Source organism: Ranitomeya variabilis, chromosome 3, assembly GCF_051348905.1.
Source record: "Ranitomeya variabilis isolate aRanVar5 chromosome 3, aRanVar5.hap1, whole genome shotgun sequence".
Taxonomy (NCBI): Eukaryota; Metazoa; Chordata; class Amphibia; order Anura; family Dendrobatidae; genus Ranitomeya; species Ranitomeya variabilis.
In genome coordinates this window covers 703,510,564-703,538,115 of record NC_135234.1, presented here as the reverse complement: position 1 = coordinate 703,538,115, position 27,552 = coordinate 703,510,564, and the positions used below count along the sequence as shown (strand labels likewise).

Below are 27,552 nucleotides of genomic sequence, written 5' to 3'. Positions count from 1 at the left end.
TGCGTCCAATCACAAATAGCCTGAACCTTGACAGGGTCCATCTCAATGGAAGAGGGGGAAAAAATGTACCCCAAAAACGAAATCTTTTGAACCCCAAAAACGCACTTAGAACCCTTTACACACAAGGAATTAGAGCGCAAAACCTGAAAAACCCTCCTGACCTGTTGGACATGAGAGTCCCAGTCATCCGAAAAAATCAAAATATCATCCAGATACACAGTCAAAAATTTATCCAAATATTCACGGAAAATGTCATGCATAAAGGACTGAAAGACTGAAGGGGCATTTGAAAGACCAAAAGGCATTACTAAATACTCAAAATGGCCCTCAGGCGTATTAAATGCGGTTTTCCACTCATCCCCCTGCTTAATTCGCACTAAATTATACGCCCCACGAAGATCAATCTTAGAGAACCACTTGGCCCCCTTTATTCGAGCAAACAAATCAGTAAGCAGTGGCAAAGGATACTGATATTTAACCGTGATTTTATTCAAAAGCCGATAATCAATACACGGCCTCAAAGAGCCATCTTTTTTAGATACAAAGAAAAAACCGGCTCCTAAGGGAGATGACGAAGGACGAATATGTCCCTTTTCCAAGGACTCCTTAATATATTCCCGCATGGCAGCATGTTCAGGCACAGATAGATTAAATAAACGACCCTTTGGAAACTTACTGCCCGGAATCAGATCTATAGTACAATCGCACTCTCTGTGCGGAGGTAGTGAACCAATTTTAGGCTCCTCAAAAACGTCACGATAATCAGATAAAAATTCCGGAATCTCAGAGGGAATAGATGACGAAATGGAAACCAAAGGTACGTCCCCATGAGTCCCCTGACATCCCCAGCTTAACACAGACATTGCTTTCCAGTCGAGGACTGGGTTATGAGATTGCAGCCATGGCAATCCAAGCACCAACACATCATGTAGATTATACAACACAAGGAAGCGAATAATCTCCTGGTGATCCGGATTAATACGCATAGTTACTTGTGTCCAGTATTGTGGTTTATTACTAGCCAATGGCGTGGAGTCAATACCCTTCAGAGGTATAGAAACTTCCAGAGGCTCTAAATCAAACCCACAGCGTTTGGCAAAGGACCAATCCATAAGACTCAAAGCGGCGCCAGAGTCGACATAGGCGTCCGCGGTAATAGACGATAAAGAGCAAATCAGGGTCACAGATAGAATAAACTTAGACTGTAAAGTGCCAATTGAAACAGACTTATCAACCTTCTTAGTACGTTTAGAGCATGCTGATATAACATGAGTTGAATCACCACAATAGAAGCACAACCCATTTTTTCGCCTAAAATTCTGTCGTTCGCTTCTGGACAGAATTCTATCACATTGCATAATCTCTGGCGCCTTCTCAGTAGACACCGCCAAATGGTGCACAGGTTTGCGCTCCCGCAAACGCCGATCAATCTGAATAGCCATTGTCATGGACTCATTCAGACCTGTAGGCACAGGGAACCCCACCATAACATCCTTAATGGCATCAGAGAGACCCTCTCTGAAATTCGCCGCCAGGGCGCACTCATTCCACTGAGTAAGCACAGACCACTTACGAAATTTTTGGCAGTATATTTCAGCCTCATCTTGCCCTTGAGACAGGGCCATTAAGGCTTTTTCAGCCTGAATCTCCAAATGAGGTTCCTCATAAAGCAACCCCAAAGCCAGGAAAAACGCATCCACATTGAGCAACGCAGGATCCCCTGGTGTCAAAGCAAATGCCCAGTCCTGAGGGTCGCCCCGGAGCAAGGAAATCACAATCCTGACCTGCTGTGCAGGATCTCCAGCGGAGCGAGATCTCAGAGACAAAAATAATTTGCAATTATGTTTGAAATTCTGGAAGCGAGATCTATCCCCGGAGAAAAATTCAGGTAAAGGAATTCTAGGTTCAGATATAGGAGCATGAATAACAAAATCCTGTAAACTTTGAACCTTCCCAGCGAGATTATCCAGACCTGTAGCTAAACTCTGAGGATCCATATTAATCAGGTGAAATCAGAACCATTCAAGGATTAGAAGGAGAGAGAGACGAAGGCTGCAGTAAGCAGAGATGCTAGTGAATCAACTAATGAGCAAACTCAGGAAAAAAAAAAAAAAAAAATTCTCTGCAGACTTCTTTTCTCTCCTTTCTTCTGCCAATTATTTTAACCCTTGGCCGGCCAAACTGTCATGGTTCTCAATGGCAAGAGACCGTAGTAAAGCATACAAAAGGACTTGCTCTTGGAAGATGGGAACTCGAGCTGACTGTGAGCTAAACCTACCGCACAACTAACAGTGGCCGGGTAGCGTGCCTACGTTTTATCCCTAGACGCCCAGCGCCAGCCGGAGAACTGACTGACCCTAGCAGAGGAAAATACAGACCTGGCTTACCTCTAGAGAAATTTTCCCCAAAAGGCAGACAGTAGCCCCCACATATAATGTCGGTGATTTTAGAGGAAATTGACATACGAAGTATGAAGATAGGTTTAGCAAATTGAGGTCCGCTTACTAGATAGTAGGAAGACAGAAAAGGGAACTACACAGTCAGCTGAAAACCCTTTCAAAACACCATCCTGAAATTACTTTAAGACTCTAATATCAACTCATGACACCAGAGTGGCAATTTCAGCTCACAAGAGCTTCCAGCCTCAGAAATATTCAAACACAGAGAACTGGAACAAAAATGCAAAACAAACTTAGGACTACAAGTCCAACTTAGCTGATAGTAGTCTAGGAGCAGGAACATGCAACAGAAAGGCTTCTGGTAACATTGTTGGCCGGCATAGAAATGACTGAGGAGCAAGGCTAAATAGACAACTCCCACATCCTGATGGAAACAGGTGAACAGAGGAGATGAAGCACATAAGTGCAGTACCACCAGAAACCACCGCGGGAGCCCAGAAACCAAATTCACAACAAGAATGTCTGTCTCAGCCTCTAGCTCCTCCCTCTATAATGGTCATTTCAGGAGAACTTGAAGCAGAATATCTGTGTCTGCCTCTAGCTCCTCCCTCTATAATGGTCATTTCATGTGAACTTGCAGCAGAATGTCTCTGCCTCTAGCTCCTACCTCTCCCTCTATAATGGTCATTTCAGGAGAACCTGCAGCAGAATGTCTGTGTCTGCCTCTAGCTCCTCCCTCTATAATGGTCATTTCAGGAGAACTTGCAGCAGAATGCCTGTGTCTGCCTCTAGCTCCTCCCGCAATAAAGGTTATTTCATGAGAACTTACAGCAGAATGTCTCTCTGCCTCTAGGTCCTCCCTCTATAATGGTCATTTCAGGAGAACTTGCAGAAGAATGTATGTGTCTGCTCCCTCTATAATGGTCATTTCAGGAGAACTTACAGCAGAATATCTGTGCCTGCCTCTAGCTTCTCCCTCTATAATGGTCATTTCACGAGAACTTGCAGCAGAATGTCTGCCTCTAGCTCCTCCCTCTATAATGGTCATTTCAGGAGAACTTGCAGCAGAATGTCTGTCTGCCTCTAGCTCCTCCCTCTATAATGGTCATTTCAGGAGAACTTACTGCAGAATATCTGTGTCTGCTTCTAGCTCCTCCCTCTATAATGGTCATTTCAGGAGAACTTGCAACAGAATGTCTGTCTGCTTCTAGCTCCTCCCTCTATAATGGTCATTTCAGGAGAACTTGCAGCAGAATGTTTGTGTCTGCCTCTAGCTCCGTCCTCTATAATGGTCATTTCAGGAGAACTTGCAGCAGAATATGTCTGCCTCTAGCTCCTCCCTCTATAATGGTCATTTCAGGAGAACTTGCAGCAGAATGTCTCTGCCTCTAGCTCCTCCCTCTATAATGGTCATTTCAGGAGAACTTGCAGCAGAATGTCTCTGCCTCTAGCTCCTCCCTCTATAATGGTCATTTCAGGAGAACTTGCAGCAGAATGTCTCTGCCTCTAGCTCCTCCCTCTATAATGGTCATTTCAGGAGAACTTGCAGCAGAATGCCTCTGCCTCTAGCTCCTCCCTCTATAATGGTCATTTCAGGAGAACTTGCAGCAGAATGCCTCTGCCTCTAGCTCCTCCCTCTATAATGGTCATTTCAGGAGAACTTGCAGCAGAATGCCTCTGCCTCTAGCTCCTTCCTCTATAATGGTCATTTCATGAGAACTTGCAGCAGAATATGTGTCTGCCTCTAGCTCCTCCCTCTATAATGGTCATTTCAGGAGAACTTGCAGCAGAATGTCTGCCTCTAGCTCCTCCCTCTATAATGGTCATTTCAGGAGAACTTGCTGCAGAATGTCTCTGCCTCTAGCTCCTCACTCTATAAAGGTCCTTTCAGGAGAACATGCAGCAGAATATCTCTGTCTGCCTCTAGCTCCTCCCTCCCCTTCCTTCATCTAATTTCACAGTAATGGGGAAATCTGTTTAAACTAAATACAAATTTTACCCATGAATTGAAAGTAAAAGATCAGTTCAGGAGAAAGGCTAATTTCTCTGACAAGTCTTATGACAGTGTTGAATATTTTCATGTGTACTATTGATTTATGAAATAAAAATTAAAATAATGGTAACTCTTTTAATAAATGTGTGCATCCACCACCATCCACCAACGTCATGTTGCACCACAGACTGTTCAGGAGTTGGTGGTTGCTTTAGTCAAGGTCTGGGAGGAGATCCTTCAGGAGACCATCCACCGCCTCATCAGGAGCAATGCCCAGGCGCTGTACAGTAGAGAGGTCATACAGGCACGTGGAGGCCACACACAATACTAAGCATCTTTTCCTTGACATGAGGCATTTTCACTGAAGTTGGATCAGCCTGTAACTTCATTCTCCACTTTGATTTTGAGTATCATTCCAACCCCAGACCTCAATGGGATATTCATTTTGATTTACATTGATAATTGTTATGTTTTATTGTTCTGAACACATTCCATTATGCAATGAATAAAAATTTGCAACTGGAATATTTCATTCAGCGATATCTAGGATGTGGTATTTTAGTGTTCCCTTTATTTTTTTAGCAGTGGGTATATATATATATATATATATATATATATATATATATATATATATATATATATATATATATATATATATATATAATGTATACTGCTCTAGGCAGAAACGCATTTCGGGGAATCGGGGTCTCTTGTGGAAAATAAAGTCAGTGCTCTAATGCACCATGGTGGTGGAAAACGTGAAATGTTTAGTCTAGCAATGTAATTACCATTTGCTCTTCTGCTACTTCTAATTGTTTTTCCCTAATACATATTAGATTTATCGTGTTAAGAGATTAGGAAATGGCTCTATTTTTAGTTTTAGTAAATGCTGGAGCCCTGGTTATCTCTAGAGCATCTTTTTGTAGAGTCACCTAATGATGGAGGTGTTACTTCTGGAAAAGCTGATTAACAGTGATCTATTTCCCGGTCAGGGTAGCAGCATTATAGCATGCACAGCTTAGCAGGAAGCATTTGTGTATTAGAGGATCAGACATCTCTCCTGAGGGGGCTTTCCACCCAGGTAATGCACTTTTTAAACTACGGCGGCGCATCGGCATTATAAAGTGTGTATTGGGTGCCTTAGCTGATGTATTGGGTGCCTTAGCCGATGTATTGGGTGCCTTCGCCGATGTATTGGGTGCCTTCGCCGATGTATTGGGTGCCTTCGCCGATGTATTGGGTGCTTTAGCTGATGTATTAGGTGCCTTAGCTGATGTATTAGGTGCCTTAGCCGATGTATTGGGTGCCTTAGCCGATGTATTGGGTGCCTTAGCCGATGTATTGGGTGCCTTCGCCGATGTATTGGGTGCCTTAGCTGATGTATTAGGTGCCTTAGCCGATGTATTGGGTGCCTTAGCTGATGTATTGGGTGCCTTAGCCGATGTATTGGGTGCCTTAGCCGATGTATTGGGTGCCTTAGCCGATGTATTGGGTGCCTTAGCTGATGTATTAGGTGCCTTAGCCGATGTATTGGGTGCCTTAGCCGATGTATAGGGTGCCTTAGCCGATGTATAGGGTGCCTTAGCCGATGTATAGGGTGCCTTAGCCGATGTATAGGGTGCCTTAGCCGATGCATTGGGTGCCTTAGCCGATGTATTGGATGCCTTAGCCGATGTAATAGGTGCCTTAGCCGATGTATTGGGTGCTTTAGCCGATGTATTGGGTGCCTTAGCCGATGTATTGGGTGCCTTAGCCGATGTATAGGGTGCCTTAGCCGATGTATTGGGTGCCTTAGCCGATGTATTGGTTGCCTTAGCCGATGTATTGGGTGCCTTAGCTGATGTATTGGGTGCCTTAGCCGATGTATTAGGTGCCTTAGCCGATGTAATAGGTGCCTTAGCCGATGCATTGGGTGCCTTAGCCGATGTATTGGATGCCTTAGCCGATGTAATAGGTGCCTTAGCCGATGTATTGGGTGCTTTAGCCGATGTATTGGGTGCCTTAGCCGATGTATTGGGTGCCTTAGCCGATGTATAGGGTGCCTTAGCCGATGTATTGGGTGCCTTAGCCGATGTATTGGGTGCCTTAGCCGATGTATTAGGTGCCTTAGCCGATGTATTAGGTGCCTTAGCCGATGTATTAGGTGCCTTAGCCGATGTATTGGGTGCCTTAGCCGATGTATTGGGTGCCTTAGCCGATGTATAGGGTGCCTTAGCCGATGTATAGGGTGCCTTAGCCGATGTATTGGGTGCCTTAGCCGATGTATTGGGTGCCTTAGCCGATGTATTAGGTGCCTTAGCCGATGTATTAGGTGCCTTAGCCGATGTATTGGGTGCCTTAGCCGATGTATTGGGTGCCTTAGCCGATGTATAGGGTGCCTTAGCCGATGTATAGGGTGCCTTAGCCGATGTATTGGGTGCCTTAGCCGATGTATTGGGTGCCTTAGCCGATGTATTAGGTGCCTTAGCCGATGTATTAGGTGCCTTAGCCGATGTATTAGGTGCCTTAGCCGATGTATTGGGTGCCTTAGCCGATGTATTGGGTGCCTTAGCCGATGTATTGGGTGCCTTAGCCGATGTATAGGGTGCCTTAGCCGATGTATAGGGTGCCTTAGCCGATGTATTGGGTGCCTTAGCCGATGTATTGGGTGCCTTAGCCGATGTATAGGGTGCCTTAGCCGATGTATAGGGTGCCTTAGCCGATGTATTGGGTGCCTTAGCCGATGTATTGGGTGCCTTAGCCGATGTATTAGGTGCCTTAGCCGATGTATTAGGTGCCTTAGCCGATGTATTAGGTGCCTTAGCCGATGTATTGGGTGCCTTAGCCGATGTATTGGGTGCCTTAGCCGATGTATTGGGTGCCTTAGCCGATGTATTGGGTGCCTTAGCCGATGTATTGGGTGCCTTAGCCGATGTATTGGGTGCCTTAGCCGATGTAATAGGTGCCTTAGCCGATGTATTGGGTGCCTTAGCAGATGACAATTACAGTTAACAAATCCCAAAAATATTACACAAAGACTAAATAATGCCATATATAGGTAACTAGCAGTTCTGCAGCCCATATACAGTCATATGAAAAAGTTTGGGCACCCCTATTAATCTTAAGCTTAATGTTTTATAAAAAATGTTTTTTTTGCAATAGCTATTTCAGTTTCATATATCTAATAACTGTTGGACACAGTAATGTTTCTGCCTTGAAATGAGGTTTATTGTACTAACAGAAAATGTGCAATCTGCATTCAAACAAAATTTGACAGGTGCATAAGTATGGGCACCCTTATCATTTTCTTGTTTTAAATACTCCTACCTACTTTTTACTGACTTACTAAAGCACTTTTTTGGGTTTTGTAACCTCATTGAGCTTTGAACTTCATAGCTAGGTGTATGCAATCATGAGAAAAGCTACTTAAAGTGGCCACTTGCAAGTTGTTCTCCTGTTTGAATCTCCTCTGAAGAGTGGCATCATGGGCTCCTCAAAGGATACAAAAAGCTGTCTCAGAGATTTAACCTGTCAATTTCCACTGTGAGGAACATAGCAAGGAAATGGAAGAACACAGGTACAGTTCTTGTTAAGGCCAGAAGTGGCAGGCCAAGAAAAACATCAGAAAGGCAGAGAAGAAGAATGGTGAGATCAGTCAAGGATAATCCTCAGACCACCTCCAGAGAGCTGCAGCATCAACTTGCTGCAGATGGTGTCACTGTGCATCGGTCAACTATACAATGCACTTTGCACAAGGAGAAGCTGTATGGGAGAGTGATGCGAAAGAAGCCGTTTCTGCAAGCACGCCACAAACAGAGTCGGCTGAGGTATGCAAAAGCACATTTGGAGAAGCCAATTTCTTTTTGGAAGAAGGTCCTGTGGACTCATGAAACCAAGATTGAGTTGTTTGGTAATACAAAAAGGCGTTATGCATGGCGGCAAAAAAACAGTGCGTTGTATAGTTGACCGATGCACAGTGACACCATCTGCAGCAAGTTGATGCTGCAGCTCTCTGGAGATGGTCTGAGGATTGTCCTTGACTGATCTCACCATTCTTCTTCTTTGCCTTTCTGATGTTTTTCTTGGCCTGCCACTTCTGGCCTTAACAAAAACTGTACCTGTGTTCTTCCATTTCCTTACTATGTTCCTCACAGTGGAAATTGACAGGTTATATCTCTTAGACAGCTTTTTGTATCCTTCCCCTGAACAACTATGTTGAATAATCTTTGTTTTCAGATCATTTGACAGTTGTTTTGAGGAGCCCATGATGCCACTCTTCAGAGGAGATTCAAACAGGAGAACAACTTGCAAGTGGCCACTTTAAGTAGCTTTTCTCATGACTGCATACACCTGGCTATGAAGTTCAAAGCTCAATGAGGTTACAAAACCAAAAAAAAGTGCTTTAGTAAGTCAGTAAAAAGTAGGTAGGAGTATTTAAAACAAGAAAATGATAAGGGTGCCCATACTTATGCACCTGTCAAATTTTGTTTGAATGCAGATTGCACATTTTCTGTTAGTACAATAAACCTCATTTCAAGGCAGAAACATTACTGTGTCCAACAGTTATTAGATATATGAAACTGAAATAGCTATTGCAAAAAAAACAATTTTTATAAAACATTAAGCTTAAGATTAATAGGGGTGCCCAAACTTTTTCATATGACTGTAAGAGATAGCGGTTCAGATAAATCCAGTGATTCTCAGGTGACGTCCTTTGACTTTTCCAAATTCTTCCGTCTGGCCAGGTTGCCATGATGACTACTTCTAGCCATCTCTCATCTGCTGAGTTTTCGACACAGACCAATTTAACATCTCACATATCCATCATCATCTCCATCTATTCCCAATCAACACAAACCCCCTACCCTGTTGATAACCCCGTTTCTAAGCTTGTAGGTGCCCCATTTGTCTATAACTGCACCTGCTGTGTTGCATGCTGTTCTTCAGGAATTTTGTGGTCGTTACTATAATTCCACCCAAAAAATTATTCCAAGCAGAAAGTATCCCTAAAAATAATGCTAGAGATAGTGCCGTAAAATAGTAGTACCATACAGTGCCCTGAAATACTAGTACCATACAGTGCCCTAAAATAGTAGTACCATGCAGTGTCCTAAAATAGTAGTACCACAAGTGCCCCAAAATAGTACAAGTGCCCCAAAATAGTAGTACCTCAAAGTGTCCTAAAATAGCAGTACCATAGAGTGTTCCAGACTGTAATAATAAACACAGTAGAAATGCCTTTTGTGTCCCACACAGTAAGTGTCCATCATTGCTTCCCTTACAGAGTAGTAGTATATTAATGCCCCCTACAAACAATGTCCTCTTTGTGCCCTAGTAACAGTATAAAGTCCCCCTCCAAATATATATATATATATATATATATATATATATATATATATATATATATATATATATATATATATATATAAAGGCTTGTTATGAGCAATCTAGAAAGTAATAGTGCCGCTATAGAATAATAATGGCCACCTTTGTGCCCTTTTGAAGTTTATATTCCTTTTGCCCTGTTATAAATGAATAATGCTTTGAGTGCTCCTTTATAAAGTAATTATGCACTGTCAACAATTAAAAAAGACTCACAAAATAGTAATAATTCTCTTGGTTCCCCACAGATAATAATGCCCCTTAAGTGCACCCTCACAAAAAAAAGTAAAAGTGCCCAAAGTGCTCCTGATCAGAAATGGTGCCCTGAGTGCTTGAAGGGAATCTGTCACCAGATTTTTGCTGCCCTATCTGAGAGCAGCATGATTAATTGGCAGAGAACCTGATTCCAGCAGTATGTCACTTGCTGATCTTCTTGCTGCAGTTTTAATGTAATCACTGTTTTATCTTCTGCAGATTTAGCTGTTGAATGCTGAATCCGTGATGGGGGCAGGGTTATACAGAGCTCATGAATATGGGGGAAGATTTAATATTTTTTAAGTGATAATCTCCTGCTGATAACACTGTGATTTATGAAAATGACAGCAAGCAACTAGTAAGTGACACATCACTGGAATCAGGATCTCTGCATTGTGCAGATCTCAGATTAGGCTGCAAAAACCTGATGACAGGTTATGGATGCTGATGAGGCCATAAGAGTTCTCTCCCACACAAGTCCAAGTGTAGGCGCAGCATCCTATTTGTGTCCCACCGTGCTAAATGGAGCCACTTTTCAAAAAGAATAGCTCATCACCCCAATATACCTAGTTTCACATTTTACTAGGACGCCCTCTCTGTGTCGCCCCCTTTGCCAGGATTTCTCAGAAATGTACTGAACTCATTCACCCTGCAATAGGCGACTTGTTCAAGCCTTCAAGACAAGCTAATCACTATCGCAAACTGGTCAGACTCCAATATATGTCGATAGTGGCAGTCAGGATTTATTTCTATTCACTGGTAACAGATCCAGTTTAGTTTCACTAGATCCATTCTAAACAGGAGCCATGACACTAATGGGAGCCGAGTCTCGACCTGACCAGACCCATTAGAGAGGTCATTATGGTTAGATGATCTTCCACTGATGGATCTTTGTAAAACCAGATTTTACTCAAGGGGAACACTATATTTACTAGCACAGTTAATGGGTAATTTCAGTATCTTTTAATGTTACCAACTTGTGGTTTTTGATGTTTCCAGTGTGTCTTTTTCATGGGTTAAATGGCTCTCAGATTTCCAGGTCTGGAGTATCATGTTGGTCATGTTACATTCCAGAATAACACAATGCTTTTAGGAGCCGTAATCAGCAAATTTATACATGTCTACAGTTCCTGGGGATGGGGGGTGGTATTTTGTCAACTTTAATAAAAGCATTTAACCATCTTCCAACCAGATTCTATTTATAAAGCACATACAGTGCTAACCACTGAACACGGTGGCTCAGTGGTTAGCACTTCAACCTTACATCGCTGAGGTCTTGGCTCCAAATCTCAACAAGGCACACATTGCAAGGATTTTGTATGTTCTGTGTTTGCGTGGGTTTCCTCCGGGTTCTCCAGTTTCCTCCCACGCTCCAGAGACATACTGATAGGGAAGGTAGATTGTGAGCCCCAGTGGGGACAGCAATGATAATGTCTGTAAAGTGGAAAGTGTAAAGTGGAATATAATGACGCTATATAACTGATATATTTATAATGGCGCTATAGTAGTGGATGCTGTGATGACGTTCTCCAGACAGAAGTGTCCTGAATTCTTATCTGTCCACATGGGAATAATTCCTCTCACACTCAATATTTCAATAGCTAAGCCATATGAGAAGGGGGTTGGCTTAGCTTTTAATAGTCATTCAGCCCCCTCCACACACAGTTCAACACTTCACATGAGCCATAGGTTGAGCTGGTGACCTCTAGAACCCGAGAGGATCGCAGGAGATCAAGGTCACCTGTGATTATTATAGAAGCAGGTGAATAAATTGTGTGCAGAATTTCTTTTCTCAAGTGGATGGATTTTAATATCTAGCAGATTGTGTAAAGGTGGGGACCGCTGTTGGGCTGGGGGTACAATGGATGGGAGCTATGTTGGATTCAGTTCTTTGTACCAATCAGAGGAAATTATTCCGAGGGCTACACAGAAATGCTGCATGGTAACTGATCTCTATCTTTTCTGCTTTTACAGGTTGTTGGGGTTTTTTTTTAAACATCTCAAAAAGGGATAAACTGCTAACATTAGTTGTGGTTTTCTCTGTTGGACAACATGCACCATACTGTTACAATCGGTAGCCCCTAAGGAATAGATCCTCCGTTATGTACATGGAGCCAACTGGATACATTCATGAATTCATACTTATGTCTCTTGTAGTCTTTTGTGATGATATTGGTATAGAGAATGTCTGTGGCGTTTAGTTTTTTTTCTACGTTTTGCATTTTTATGTTTTCCATTTTCCAGAATTGTTACCTCTTTCTCTTGTATTAATCTGCAGGAGCTCATTCCTGAATTCTACTACCTACCAGAGATGTTCGTGAACAGCAATGGCTATAACTTTGGAGTGAGGGATGACAGCAATGCAGTTAATGATGTAGATCTCCCGCCATGGGCAAAGAACCCTGAAGACTTTGTTCGTATCAACAGGATGGTAAGAGTTATAGTGTATGTGTGAGCTGAGCGTTGAGACTCCTTTCTGGTTGCAGTCATTGCCATTTTCTGTTATTTTTATATTTTTCTTTCCTTATTTTTTAAAGGACATGGCTCATGGAAAAATTACCTGTTGTTGAAATCAAAATATATAAAATATGTATCTTTTATCCATATCAGAATCTATACGTAGAAAACACTTTATCAAAAACTACAAAAGTCAGCAGGACAGTCCACAGAAGCAGGTGTCAAGTAATCCTCCAAGGATATTATCCAGGCAAAATCCTCTAAGTATACAAAGCAAAGGAGTAGAGGCAGCACTTTTAGACATCTTGGCTTCATTGTGAAAGCCAAGCGTTGCATTGTGGATGAATAAACACTCACACTGTTTTCACCATCTACCCTTGGGGTGCTGCCGCTACTCTTTTTCCTGTGTTACTTCCATGGATAGATAACATAGAATTCACCATTGACAATAGGTGATGAATCATAGCTCACCTCCTCTCCCTCACTGCATAAGAACCTCTGCACAGATCATAGGGCATGCCTAGAAAAGTCAAAGAAGTCATTGAACATCTCCGGGCTATTGTTCATGTGGGTGCAATAAGGTATATCCCTGCTAATAGCAGCTCAGGCAAGTTAGCTGCCCCAATAATCATGTATAGAAAACAGAATGTAAATAATGTATCAGTATCTGGCTTCAATTAGTAAAAATCTAGACATAAAAGATACACACAGAAATCCATGGCAAATGCAATACCCTGGAAACCTCAGCCTCCAATTTAATGTGGATGACTTCTGGTTCTTAAAGGAGTTGTCCGGGCTTGAGGATCAAGTCTGCAGTTACTTTATGTGAATCCTCACAGCGCACACAATGCAAAGTTGTCATGATTCTCTGGTGGAGGGTATGCGATTTGCATGTGCTAAATTCCGACTAAACGTGTCTGGCCTTGCTCAATTCACTTGTATTGAGCGAGTCCGCGCTCGTCTAGTTGGCATGTGATGACTTATGTATAGAGATGGGCGAACCCGAACAGTAAAGTTCAGCGACCATACCGAACACCTACCGGTCGGGCATGGACACAGAACACGGACTTCACCAGCAAGGCTGGTTATCAAGAATAGAGGGGTCCCCGCACCGTATTTTTTAATTATTTAAATAAATAGTTTTAAAAAACTGTGTGGGGTCCCTTCCATTTTTGACAACCAGCCTTGCTAAAGCATCCAGCTTGGGGGCTGGTATTCGCAGCCTGGTGAGGGGCCATGGATATTGCCCCCAGAAAAGGCACATCTATTAGATGCGCCAATTCTGGCTGGCTCTTCCCACTTGCCCTGTAGAGGTGGCAAGTGGGGTAATATTTGTGGAGTTGATGTCACCTTTGTATTAGGTGACATGAAGCCCACGGATTAGTAACGGAAAAGCGGCTATAAGACACCTATCCATTACTAATCCTATAGTTACATGGTAAATAAAGACACACACCCTGCCTCCTCCTTTTGTTCCAATGTGCAAGACTGAGTGTCGGGAGTGGGGCGAGAGGGAAATTAAAAAAAGCCAGAATAAAGTATTTTATTAGAAATAAAACAAAACATACTTTTACTTTTTTTTAAAAAAATAATAAGCAGTTATACTCCCCTAATGCCTAATTACACTGAATCCCTCGTCTCCTGTAAGAAAATAAAAAACAACAATATCCCTTACCTATCCGTCGTTCTGTCCCACACAGTAATCCATGTCTGGGGGATAAACGGTTTTCAACCAGGACGGTGCCAAGATGCGACTGTCCAGGCTGAGAACCACCGGTGAATGAGCTACTGCGAGCGCAGCCTCAGTGACTGGCAGTGACATCATCGAGGCTACCTCCGGTCACTGAGACTACGTTCCCAGCCGGGCTGAATTCCATGAGATCTGCTACGGTGCTTTTTAAAATTATTCATCTACAGCGCAGGAGCCAGCTGATGAATCCTCCCATCAACCGCTCCTGCTCTCACTGTTATTAGCGGCAGCAGGCATTGGCTGATGGGAGCTGTAGTCCCATCCGCTGACACCAGTGATCGGAGGTGAACTTTATACCCCCGATCACATCTGCACTCAAGCAGTCTTTTGACAGCGTGGGAACCGCGGCTCTCTGACCGGCAGGGATGATTTTACCGCTGATCAGAAGCGGTGATTGCCGCGCTGTCATGCACATGACTTGTGTATGAACATCTCACCCCTGCAGTCTCGCGCCAACACCGGAGTATCTTGGCAGCATGTACACTGCGCACTGTGAGGATTCACAAGTCTGCAGGCACATAGATTGAGTGCAGACTTGAACCCCAGTCCTGGACAACCACCTTAATGTGAGCAGGGAAATCTGTTGTCTCCCACAGGCCATCTCTGCTGTTGCTAAGCATAAGATTGTAAATAGAGCATTTACACCTGAAACATGTTGGAATAGTTGGATCAAGATACCGATAAATAATTGCAAGGAATTTTGCCATGTAATTTGGCGGTCCCAGTTACAGGAAAACATTCAATAGAAAATGATAAATAAAACGAAGCGATTAGTCTAAAAATAATAAAAAACATTTTTGCTGTACTTTATATTTAAAAAAAAAAACAACCTTAAGTTTATTTAATCTGCATCCCCACCACTGTAGTAACCGGAAAAATGTATGTGTCAGGTTATATAGTATAAAAATGTAAACGGTTAAGAAAAGGACTACAAATGAATATATATATTTGCATAGCAAAAATATATTATTATAAACTACAAGTAAGTTATTTGCACCCCCAAGCTGCGCCCGAAAATTAGAAGTTACTGCATCTGAAATGTGCAAATGAGGCAAAAATGTGAAAAAATAATAATAACGATTGAATGTCGTTTTCTGCATCATATTGTTGTATTGTAATTGTGGGCAGAGGTGAGGACGGCACTGGATGTTCTCGTGGTCTGTAGGGCAGGACTGAGGAGAAAGCTCCAGGTTATACTTTGGGGAATGTCGTCCTGGTCTCATTTACCCGTAGGATCCAGCCTGATTACTGCCGAGTTACTCATGAAACATTAATAACGCATTGTGTTCAATGCTAACGTGGTTATCTGCTGACCTCAGTGATGTCACAAAGGACAGGAGCAGTAAGTAGTCCCTGATAACATTACCTTAATGCTAGCTTCATCAATCATAATCTAGCAGTGGAGAGAAAGCTTTCACAGATGTGCATCTGCAGCCGTCCTCGGCCCCCGGTCCCTGCAGGCCTGGATTCATGCTGATGGCCAAAAATAGAAGCAACGCACAAAGGCAAATTCATCTGCTTTATTAATATTATGCACAAACAACATGAACGACCTAGGTGCATGGATTCAGGGGTCTCTGAAATTACCGTGAAGCACATGTCTTGTGACCCCGCGGGATGAATCTGCAGACACGGTATAGTATGGCAACCAGGAATGAGTGCGACAAACCCTAGGAAACCAGTAGCTTATTACTGGGAATGCAAAGTAAATATGATCTGTCCGGAAATGACCCGTTTTGAAGACAATGAGCAAAAGGTTCAGATCCAAAAAGATCACGGTATGATTAAGAGAGCGAATTAGAAAAGCATTATATGTGGCACAGCCGGATTCACCGTGGCTGGAGGCACTTAAAGGACCAGTTCACATCTCACAAAATGAATTGGGGCATGTGTTTGATTGAGGCCAAGTTGATAAAAAAGGTATCTGTCTATAGGAATGATGATAGTTGTACCATTGCAATGAAAAACAGACTTTGCACCACATAGTCATAGGATTTAGGGAGTCTCTGCACATGAACCCCATTAGAAATAATATATGTATCATCTATCCTCCCAGAATTGATAAATGTTGTATATGGGATGGCACTTTAAGAATGCAGGGTACCATTGCAATTTCCAGGAAGAAATGACTATGCATGTGTAGAAAAATATTTAGAATTGAGAGTCCTCAGTGGTTGATACCTTTTAATGGCTAACTGAAAAGATGGTAACAAATTGCAAGCTTTCGAGACTACACAGGTCTCTTCATCAGGCATAGACTAATACAAATTCTGAAGAATCACATATTTATGCACAACATAGCACAGAAAAAAAAAACAAAAAAAAAAAACATGGATAAGACAGGTGACATGAAGCAGAATTACCATGAGTGATGAACAGTTATGTCCATAAATATTGGACCACTTCTTAGATAAGGAATGGTTTATTGTCCTCTGATTGGGGTCTGGGTCCGTTGTGATGACCCCCTCATAGTCTGAGGGGCACGTTCCTTAGTTGATGTAAAAAGACATAAATCCATGCGACACATTCATTCCACCACTAAGACAGTCAAAGCTCGTCATCAGTTCTAAATATTTTTCTATCTACTGGCTAACACGGTACCAAGATATATATCTTTCCTGTATGCATGTGTAGTGATCTCTGTAATAAAATCATTGGATTTTATTGAAACCTAGGAGTCCTTTATTGGTAACACCACATAGAAAAGTGATTCCCTAAATATGAAGTTATTCCCTCTCCATGTGACTGCTGGCCAGCTGTCTGCTATTCCTGACAGTCCCATAGACGGGCTCTGCAGTGCCTGGGTTACAGAGCCCCGATCTCAGAATTGTAGAGGGTCTTGGCAGTCAGACCACCCGCGACCAGGCCCTCACACACATTAGACTAATGACTCTGAACTCGTATATATCGACAGGTCCGGCCAGCGCTCTACTGTGTATGGGGACGGTGGCCGACTGATGATCAGGGAAGATGCTGATCAGTCATGTCCAATTTCAGACTGCCGATTGCATTGTTCTCCTGGAGATAAGGCGCTGGCAGAGATGTCAGTCGTCAATTTTCTCATAGAGAACACAGGAGCGCTGCTGTTTATGGGAGTGTCACCTAAGATGGCTGCTGGCAGAACGATCAGCCAAAGCATTGATCGGCTGACAGCCATCTAATGTGTATGGCCAGCTGAAGATGTTTCCAACCCTGTGGATAACCTATTACTTTGTGAATAACGCTTCAAGATGGGCTAGTGGTGGTTGGCTCCAAAGTATTTTACTACTGATTCAAGACTGGCGTTACCCACGAATACAAAAGATGAAGCTCCTACACAATGTTTGTGATAAAGGTAACAAATCCCAATGGCTTTTTTTTTGTCTGCTTTTACAAAACCTAAAAAAATAAAAATAGAGCTTTAACAAAGACATCTCTGTGTCTAGACTGCCGGGCTATGCTCAAGCTGGTACAAATATAGGTGTTTAAAAATCCAACATCTAAAGGAGCTGATTCAGGAAAAAACATTATTAAAAGCCGCCCCTCCAGCCAGCGAGACCTCTGCTCTCTAATGTGCATAATTAGATAAGAGCGCCGCTTTCTGCAGCTTACATGAATCTTGAAAAGTGAGCGAGATAGAGCCAACAATCTCTGAATACATTACAGGAGCATCCTCATTCTGACACCAACTCTAATTCCACTAGAGCCCAAAACTTGTTTTCTATGGATTCTGTATGTGGGCACATACAGATAAGGGTTATGAAACATTGATATTAATTGTGCCAAATGACATTATCAGATTGAGCATCCACTGTATGTATTGGGGAAGGGGAACAAGCCTCTTCCAGGAACCTCCTCCATCTTCAGTATAGCTCCCAGGATCGGTCATATTGAAATCCAACATGCTTATATGTTTTACCTCTGACAGCAGAGATCAGAGGACGGTCATAGGTCATAAATCTGATTTTCTGTCTCTGGTCACAAGACTCCTGTGCAAATCAATACAGGTCACATGCGACTTCTACTTGCCTGCATCTTTTTTTGCAGTTTTACAGTACTTTCACAGATAAATTCCAGTTCTAAAAGAAAACTCCCAGAACAGTTGCACAGATGTTGTTGGTCGTGCACGACGTGTCTTAGATTTGCTGTCATGCAACAACATCGCCGTGCTGCCCCAGCCTTCGTCAACTTAATTTCCATGTGTACAGCTGTTTAAATGGGTTGTCAGGTCTATAAAACATATTTTCTGATACTTCTTTAGGGTATTGTAAGGTTTCTATTTTATGTATAAGTATTGCTAGAATTTAACTGAAGTGTGGACTGTGCAATGTGTTCTCTTTGGAATGTGTGTGGTATTATTGTCCTGTCTGTAAAGTCCATTATTATTCTATTTGTATGCGTCTTTATCCCTTTAAATGTCCTGTTTTACTGTAAATTGTTCTTTTTCTAATTTCTCCTGTTTTCTCATTGAACCCAGGCACTAGAGAGTGAATTTGTATCATGTCAGCTCCACCAGTGGATAGATCTGATATTTGGCTATAAGCAGCGAGGTCCAGAAGCCGTGCGCGCATTGAATGTCTTTCATTATCTGACGTACGAAGGGTCTGTGAACTTGGACAGTGTCACCGATCCTGTGTTACGGGAGGTATGTATGTGCCATAGTCATTTCTACCTCATTCAATTGCCAATCTTATCTCTGACACTGCAGAATTACATCTCCAGCATTAGATTTAGGATGTGGGTAGTAGTCACTAATTACTGTGCCTCATTCCTCTGGATGTGGGTCTTACAATATTTCCAGTATTTCTTTATATTCTGAGGATAGGTCGCATTTCATTATGTATCAGAGTACATGGTCCCTGAGAACATGTCTCCTGAACAGTGATGAGCGAACTTGCTTTGATAAGGTGTTATCGGAGCAGGCTCGGGTCCTGAGTGTCTTTGGCGTTCTAGAAAAATATGTTCAAGTCCCTGCAGCTGCATGTCTCGCGACTGTCGAACATGCAGCCGTGGGGACGCGAACATATTATTTGACCATGCCTAAGTAACTCGTCTAGCACACGAGCATGCGGATAACACCTTATCCCAGCACATTCGCTCATCACTGCTCCTGAATCATAAGACTACAGAAATCTAGGACGCTTGACCTCACCAAACATGGACGAGGCCATAGAAAACTGTTCAGGTCACCGGTGTAGAAAAATCCCCAAATCACTTTTTTTATAGTCTCTGATGTCCTATTACATTATAGTTGTGTTTGTGTAATAATTGAAGATGAAGCAATATACCGTACATCTTGTTAACTGCCTGACCTAGGCACACATCCCAACATTTCAATCCACCTGATGAGGACATTTATGCTCTGCCCTGAAGTTGCTCAATGGCAGACACTTTTTGGCTAGATTCCCAAAAACAATACCCATTGTGTTTTCTTGGAAAAATCAGGAGTCTTTGAAATTATTTATAGCTCATGAAAATAAAAGAAGATTGCGGTAGCACTCACCAGGTTACGTGTGGTTCAATCCTTTATTGAAGACAAATGTTCATGACAACATGTTCACGGCTCGGGGGAGTGCAGGTAAAGAAGAGGTGAGCAGGGATCGACGACGGCCGTTTCGCGCTATGAGACCCGTAGAAGCGCTCTCATAGCGCGAAACGGCCGTCGTCGATCCCTGCTCAACTCCTCTTTACCTGCACTCCCCCGAGCCGTGAACATGTTGTCATGAACATTTGTCTTCAATAAAGGATTGAACCACACGTAACCTGGTGAGTGCTACCGCAATCTTCTTTTATTTTCATGATTGGTTTATCTTTTTTCATGCGAGCACCTCCAGCACTGAAGTCAGGATTTGCCTAAATACACCGCGCTTGGACTGCTTGTCATTCGCTCTAGGTTGAGAGGCTGTGCAGCACCACTTTTCTTTTTGTTCCCGAAATTATTTATAGGTTAGGTGTTTTTTTGTTTTGTTTTTTTAGTTTGGGTTTTTAGAAATTTAATTGACAATAAACTTTTGGCATGAGCTGATACATTTAGTGCGGAGCCTGAGAGGGCTGTTGCGCAGGGGCCTCACCCTAGACATAACAATTATATTGGCATAAATGTGCCAGAATTTGCGCCACTTTGTGCCAATCAGTGTTTTTTCTTCCTTCCTAACTTGTACCCAGATTATGTGTTTTAGACACTGTTTGTTATCTAATTCAACAAGGGGGAATGTGGCCTTCATAAAGCAAATGTGATTTGCTGGAGAAGGGCGTTTGTGTAATGTGCAACACCGTGCATCAAAAATGTGCCAGCATTTTGGGACAAATTTCTGGCACTAAATTAACTAACTAAAAGAACTTGTAAGTATAGCCTAAATAATCTTCAGCCTGCAGTGACCACCGATCGACCAAACCACTGCACGACCAGCTCTACCCTCACCTACTGTATCCTCACCCATCCCTTGTAGACTGTGAGCCCTCGCGGGCAGGGTCCTCTTTCCTACTGTACGAGTCGTAACTTGTATTGTTTAAGATTATTGTACTTGTTTTGTATTATGTATACCCCTCCTCACATGTAAAGCACCATGGAATAAATGGCGCTATAATAATAAATAATAAAATATGCAATATTTACCAAACTTTTACTAAGGTTTGCACAGTCCAAGAATTAATGCCCTAATGCATTAGATTAATGTTGGCAGAACCCACCGATAACAGCAGGCTCGGCCAACAGTCTAGTGTGTTTACGGACCTCCCAACTCTATCGGGGATAGAACAATCCAGTATGTCCAATTTCAGACTCACAATCCTTTTGTTCTCTGCGAGATAAGCCTCCACCAAAGTAGTCTAGCATCGGCTCTCTCGTAGAAAACACAGGAGCGCTCTAGAGATGAGCCGATCGATTTGCAGGACTCCCGATCATGTCACACAGATGATGTTGCGCCAGCTCTGGCTAATCAAAAGCTGTGCCGTGGATGCCGTAAAGTAAGAGATCCGCCAGCCTCTTGTCTAGCCGCCAGCTACCACTGACCTGGACGCTGGACCAAAATCTCACAAATTGATCCGCTCATCTCTAATCAGGTCCCATGATCACTGCTATGATATATTGTAGATCTCCAGTACTGAGGATATGTTCATACATATACGGCATGTGTGGGGGGTATTAGCGATGATGGTTTAGTGTCTTATGTACAAGAAGCATTCAAGGAATACGTGATCTATATTAAATCTATTCATGACATTGGGATTTATCTTAACTCATAATATTCTTGCAGCTTCCCTTTATAACCCTCAACAACATTTTCTGAGTAGCTGGTGCATACATTTGCTTTCTGTCTGAAATATGCACTCACCCATATATTACTCACTCATATATTATCCAGTGTCATGTAGTCGCTTTATGAGAAAATGGTGGTTTTGTTGAAATATATGGCTTTGCTACTTTTAGCTATTTATTGGTAAAGGCTCATGCATTAAATATATTGTTATTCGTATCATTAAATGCTTTTATCAGGGACTTTTACTATGTTTATCTATAGGATGGTTAGGGACTTTTTCTATGTATAGGATGGTTGGTGACTTTTACTATGACTGTGTATAGGTTGGCTAGGGACTTTTGCTATGTATAGGTTGGCTAGGGACTTTTGCTATGTATAGGATGGCTAGGGACTTTTGCTATGTATAGGTTGGTTAGGGACTTTTGCTATGTATAGGATGGCTAGGGACTTTTGCTATGTATAGGATGGCTAGGGACTTTTGCTATGTATAGGATGGCTAGGGACTTTTGCTATGTATAGGATGGCTAGGGACTTTTGCTATGTATAGGATGGCTAGGGACTTTTGCTATGTATAGGATGGCTAGGGACTTTTGCTATGTATAGGTTGGCTAGGGACTTTTGCTATGTATAGGTTGGCTAGGGACTTTTGCTATGTATAGGATGGTTAGGGACTTTTGCAATGTATAGGATGGTTAGGGACTTTTGCAATGTATAGGATGGCTAGGAACTTTTGCTATGTATACGTTGGTTAGGGACTTTTGCTAATATAGGATGGCTAGGGACTTTTGCTATGTATAGGATGGCTAGGGACTTTCGCTATGTATAGGTTGGTTAGGGACTTTTTCTATGTATAGGGTGGCTAGGGACTTTTGCTATGCTTAGGATGGCTAGGGATTTTGCTATGTATAGGATGGTTAGGGACTTTTGCTATGTATAGGATGGCTAGGGACTTTTTCTATGTATAGGATGGCTAGGGACTTTTTCTATGTATAGGATGGCTAGGGACTTTTTCTATGTATAGGATGGTTAGGGACTTTTGCTATGTATAGGATGGCTAGGGACTTTTTCTATGTATAGGGTGGCTAGGGACTTTTGCTATGTATAGGATGGCTAGGGACTTTTGCTATGTATAGGTTGGCTAGGGACTTTTTCTATGTATAGGATGGCTAGGGACTTTTGCTATGTATAGGTTGGCTAGGGACTTTTTCTATGTATAGGATGGCTAGGGACTTTTGCTATGTATAGGTTGGCTAGGGACTTTTTCTATGTATAGGATGGCTAGGGACTTTTGCTATGTATAGGTTGGCTAGGGACTTTTGCTATGTATAGGTTGGCTAGGGACTTTTGCTATGCTTAGGATGGCTAGGGACTTTTGCTATGTATAGGATGGCTAGGGACTTTTTCTATGTATAGGATGGCTAGGGACTTTTTCTATGTATAGGATGGCTAGGGACTTTTGCTATGTATAGGATGACTAGGGACTTTTGCTATGTATAGCTTGGTTAGGGACTTTTGCAATGTATAGGATGGCTAGGGACTTTTTCTATGTATAGGATGGCTAGGGACTTTTGCTATGTATAGGATGGTTAGGGACTTTTGCAATGTATAGGATGGCTAGGGACTTTTTCTATGTATAGGATGGCTAGGGACTTTTGCTATGTATAGGGTGGCTAGGGACTTTTGCTATGTATAGGATGGCTAGGGACTTTTGCTATGTATAGGATGGTTAGGGACTTTTGCTATGTATAGGATGGCTAGGGACTTTTGCTATGTATAGGATGGCTAGGGACTTTTGCTATGTATAGGATGGCTAGGGACTTTTGCTATGTATAGGATGGCTAGGGACTTTTGCTATGTATAGGATGGCTAGGGACTTTTGCTATGTATAGGATGGCTAGGGACTTTTGCTATGTATAGGATGGCTAGGGACTTTTGCTATGTATAGGTTGGCTAGGGACTTTTGCTATGTATAGGATGGCTAGGGACTTTTGCTATGTATAGGTTGGTTAGGGACTTTTGCAATGTATAGGTTGGCTAGGGACTTTTGCTATGTATAGGATGGTTAGGGACTTTTGCAATGTATAGGATGGCTAGGAACTTTTGCTATGTATAGGATGGCTAGGGACTTTTGCTATGTATACGTTGGTTAGGGACTTTTGCTAATATAGGATGGCTAGGGACTTTTGCTATGTATACGTTGGTTAGGGACTTTTGCTATGTATAGGATTTCTAGGGACTTTTGCTATGTATAGGATGGTTAGGGACTTTTGCAATGTATAGGATGGTTAGGGACTTTTGCAATGTATAGGATGGGTAGGAACTTTTGCTATGTATAGGATGGCTAGGGACTTTTGCAATGTATAGGTTGGCTAGGGACTTTTGCTATGTATAGGTTGGCTAGGGACTTTTTCTATGTATAGGATGGCTAGGGACTTTTGCTATGTATAGGTTGGCTAGGGACTTTTGCTATGTATAGGTTGGCTAGGGACTTTTGCTATGCTTAGGATGGCTAGGGACTTTTGCTATGTATAGGATGGCTAGGGACTTTTGCTATGTATAGGATGGCTAGGGACTTTTTCTATGTATAGGATGGCTAGGGACTTTTTCTATGTATAGGATGGCTAGGGACTTTTTCTATGTATAGGATGGCTAGGGACTTTTGCTATGTATAGGATGACTAGGGACTTTTGCTATGTATAGCTTGGTTAGTGACTTTTGCTATGTATAGGATGGCTAGGGACTTTTTCTATGTATAGGATGACTAGGGACTTTTGCTATGTATAGCTTGGTTAGTGACTTTTGCTATGTATAGGATGGCTAGGGACTTTTGCTATGTATAGGATGGTTAGGGACTTTTGCAATGTATAGGATGGCTAGGGACTTTTTCTATGTATAGGATGGCTAGGGACTTTTTCTATGTATAGGATGGCTAGGGACTTTTGCTATGTATAGGGTGGCTAGGGACTTTTGCTATGTATAGGATGGCTAGGGACTTTTGCTATGTATAGGATGGTTAGGGACTTTTGCTATGTATAGGATGGCTAGGGACTTTTGCTATGTATAGGATGGCTAGGGACTTTTGCTATGTATAGGATGATAGGGACTTTTGCTATGTATAGGATGGCTAGGGACTTTTGCTATGTATAGGATGGTTAGGGACTTTTGCTATGTATAGGATGGCTAGGGACTTTTGCTATGTATAGGATGGCTAGGGACTTTTGCTATGTATAGGATGATAGGGACTTTTGCTATGTATAGGATGGCTAGGGACTTGCTATGTATAGGATGGCTAGGGACTTTTGCTATGTATAGGATGGTTAGGGACTTTTGCTATGTATAGGATGGCTAGGGACTTTTGCTATGTATAGGATGGTTAGGGACTTTTGCTATGTAGAGGATGGCTAGGGACTTTTGCTATGTATAGGATGGCTAGGGACTTTTGCTATGTATAGGTTGGCTAGGGACTTTTGCTATGTATAGGATGGCTAGGGACTTTTGCTATGTATAGGTTGGCTAGGGACTTTTGCTATGTATAGGATGGCTAGGGACTTTTGCTATGTATAGGATGGCTAGGGACTTTTTCTATGTATAGGATGGCTAGGGACTTTTGCTCTGTATAGGTTGGCTAGGGACTTTTGCTATGTATAGGATGGCTAGGTACTTTTGCTATGTATAGGTTGGCTAGGGACTTTAGCTATGTATAGGATGGCTAGGGACTTTTGCTATGTATAGGATGGCTAGGGACTTTTGCTATGTATAGGATGGCTAGGGACTTTTGCTATGTATAGGATGGCTAGGGACTTTTGCTATGTATAGGATGGCTAGGGACTTTTGCTATGTATAGGATGGCTAGGGACTTTTGCTATGTATAGGATGGCTAGGGACTTTTTCTATGTATAGGATGGCTAGGGACTTTTGCTATGTATAGGGTGGCTAGGGACTTTTGCTATGTATAGGATGGCTAGGGACTTTTGCTATGTATAGGATGGCTAGGGACTTTTGCTATGTATAGGGTGGCTAGGGACTTTTGCTATGTATAGGGTGGCTAGGGACTTTTGCTATGCTTAGGATGGCTAGGGACTTTTGCTATGTATAGGATGGCTAGGGACTTTTGCTATGTATAGGATGGCTAGGGACTTTTGCTATGTATAGGATGGCTAGGGACTTTTGCTATGTATAGGATGGCTAGGGACTTTTTCTATGTATAGGATGGCTAGGGACTTTTGCTATGTATAGGATGGCTAGGGACTTTTGCTATGTATAGGATGGCTAGGGACTTTTGCTATGTATAGGATGGCTAGGGACTTTTTCTATGTATAGGATGGCTAGGGACTTTTGCTATGTATAGGATGGCTAGGGACTTTTGCTATGTATAGGTTGGCTAGGGACTTTTGCTATGTATAGGATGGCTAGGGACTTTTGCTATGTATAGGATGGCTAGGGACCTTTACCAGAAAAAGATCCCATTTCCCTTGGAGATTTGGCAGTAAATTCTACACTTCTGCATTTACCTGGATGAGAGTTATGTTATGAGAAGGTATGAGAGCTCGCACTTGTAGGTTCTCCTATGAAAACAAGATATCACCTATCCGCCAGATTCAGTGATCCACAGATTTTATTCCCGATAGCATGGAGCGGCCGTGCGCATTCTTAGCCGCTGCTCCATTCATTCCCTCTGGGGCTGCTGAGCGTTGCACTCAGCTCTTTCCGGCAGCCTCACAAAGACTAAATGGAGCAGCGTTCGGATATCTGACAGGCCTCTCCATTTTGTAACGGGGACAAAAATTCCTTACTAAGGATAAAAATTCTCTGCTCTGCCGAATCGGCTGGATCCGACTACTCGGATCCACATGGGTCAGTAAGGTATCACCCTTAACGTTTTCACAGGATCACCCCCTTTAATGATTGAGCCCTCATAGCGTTTTAAGGTACCTTCACACGAAACGACATTATAACGATATCGCTAGCAATCCGTGACGTTGCAGCGTCCTCGCTAGCGATATCGTTTCGTTTGACACGCAGCAGCGATCAGGATCCTGCTGTGATGTCGCTGGTCGCTGAATAAAGTCCAGAACTTTATTTGGTCGTCCGATCGCTGTGTATCGTTGTGTTTGAAAGCAAAAGCAACGATACCAGCGATATTTTACACTGGTAACCAGGGTAAACATCGGGTTACTAAGCGCAGGGCCGCGCTTAGTTACCCGATGTTTACCCTGGTTACTAGCGTAAAATGTAAAAAAAACAAACAGCACATACTCACATTGCGTCCCCTGCAGTCTGCTTCCTCCTCTGACTCAGCGCCGCAAAGTGAAAGTGAAAGCAGCACAGCGGTGACGTCACCGCTCTGCTCTCACTGTACGGCGCTCAGTCAGTCAGGAAGTGGACGCAGGGGGACGTGAATGTAAGTATGTGCTGTTTGTTTTTTTTAGATTTTACGCTGGTAACCAGGGTAAACATCGGGTTACTAAGCGCGGCCCTGCGCTTAGTTACCCGATGTTTACCCTGGTTACCAGGGGACCTCGGCATAGTTGATCGCTGGAGAGCGGTCTGTGTGACAGCTCTCTTAGTTGAGAAACCCTTTTACGTTTTCTAGGGTCAAAAATCTCCTACAATTCAGAAGTGTTCAGGTCCATAGGTCCTAGGCTATCAGAATGCTCCTGCGCCCAGTATAATACACGAGTGGTGTGGTCTCTTTACGCTCTCATTATCCCCCCATACTTGTACTTTTGTTTTGCTTTTTTATTTGTTGTGGGGCCAACATTCAGTTATTAGTATTTAGGTCATCACCTGTATAACACAAGGCTCATCTCCAGCACATTGCAGTCATCCAAGTGTGCATATTGCTCGATCGCAGAGTATGTAAATCCGACGTGAGAAGTCTCAAAGTGCAACAGCTGCTGGATGAGTAGTGCTGAGATGGTGAAGGCGCTGCCGCCATCCTCGATCCCCCTTGATATCTGCCATCTGCTCTATGGAAAACATGCTCAAATTTATACATCGCCAGGCTGTGAGCTCTAATGTACTTATTTTTCTATACATGTGCGAATAATTAGACATACATATATTATAAAAATGATATACTTGCGTATCGTTATTACA

At 42.6% G+C, this 27,552-nt stretch overlaps 1 protein-coding gene across 6 annotated transcripts in view; it reads left to right on the top strand.

The window, feature by feature from the left end:
• NBEA (neurobeachin) overlaps window positions 1-27,552 on the top strand; it is an 838,139-nt gene that overhangs the window by 760,218 nt on the left and 50,369 nt on the right. For all 6 annotated transcript variants that reach the window (XM_077298228.1, XM_077298226.1, XM_077298223.1 and 3 more), the window contains 2 exons: window positions 12,287-12,439; window positions 18,672-18,839. In XM_077298228.1, the coding sequence (XP_077154343.1) occupies window positions 12,287-12,439; window positions 18,672-18,839 (321 nt within the window). The remainder of the gene's footprint in view (window positions 1-12,286; window positions 12,440-18,671; window positions 18,840-27,552) is intronic.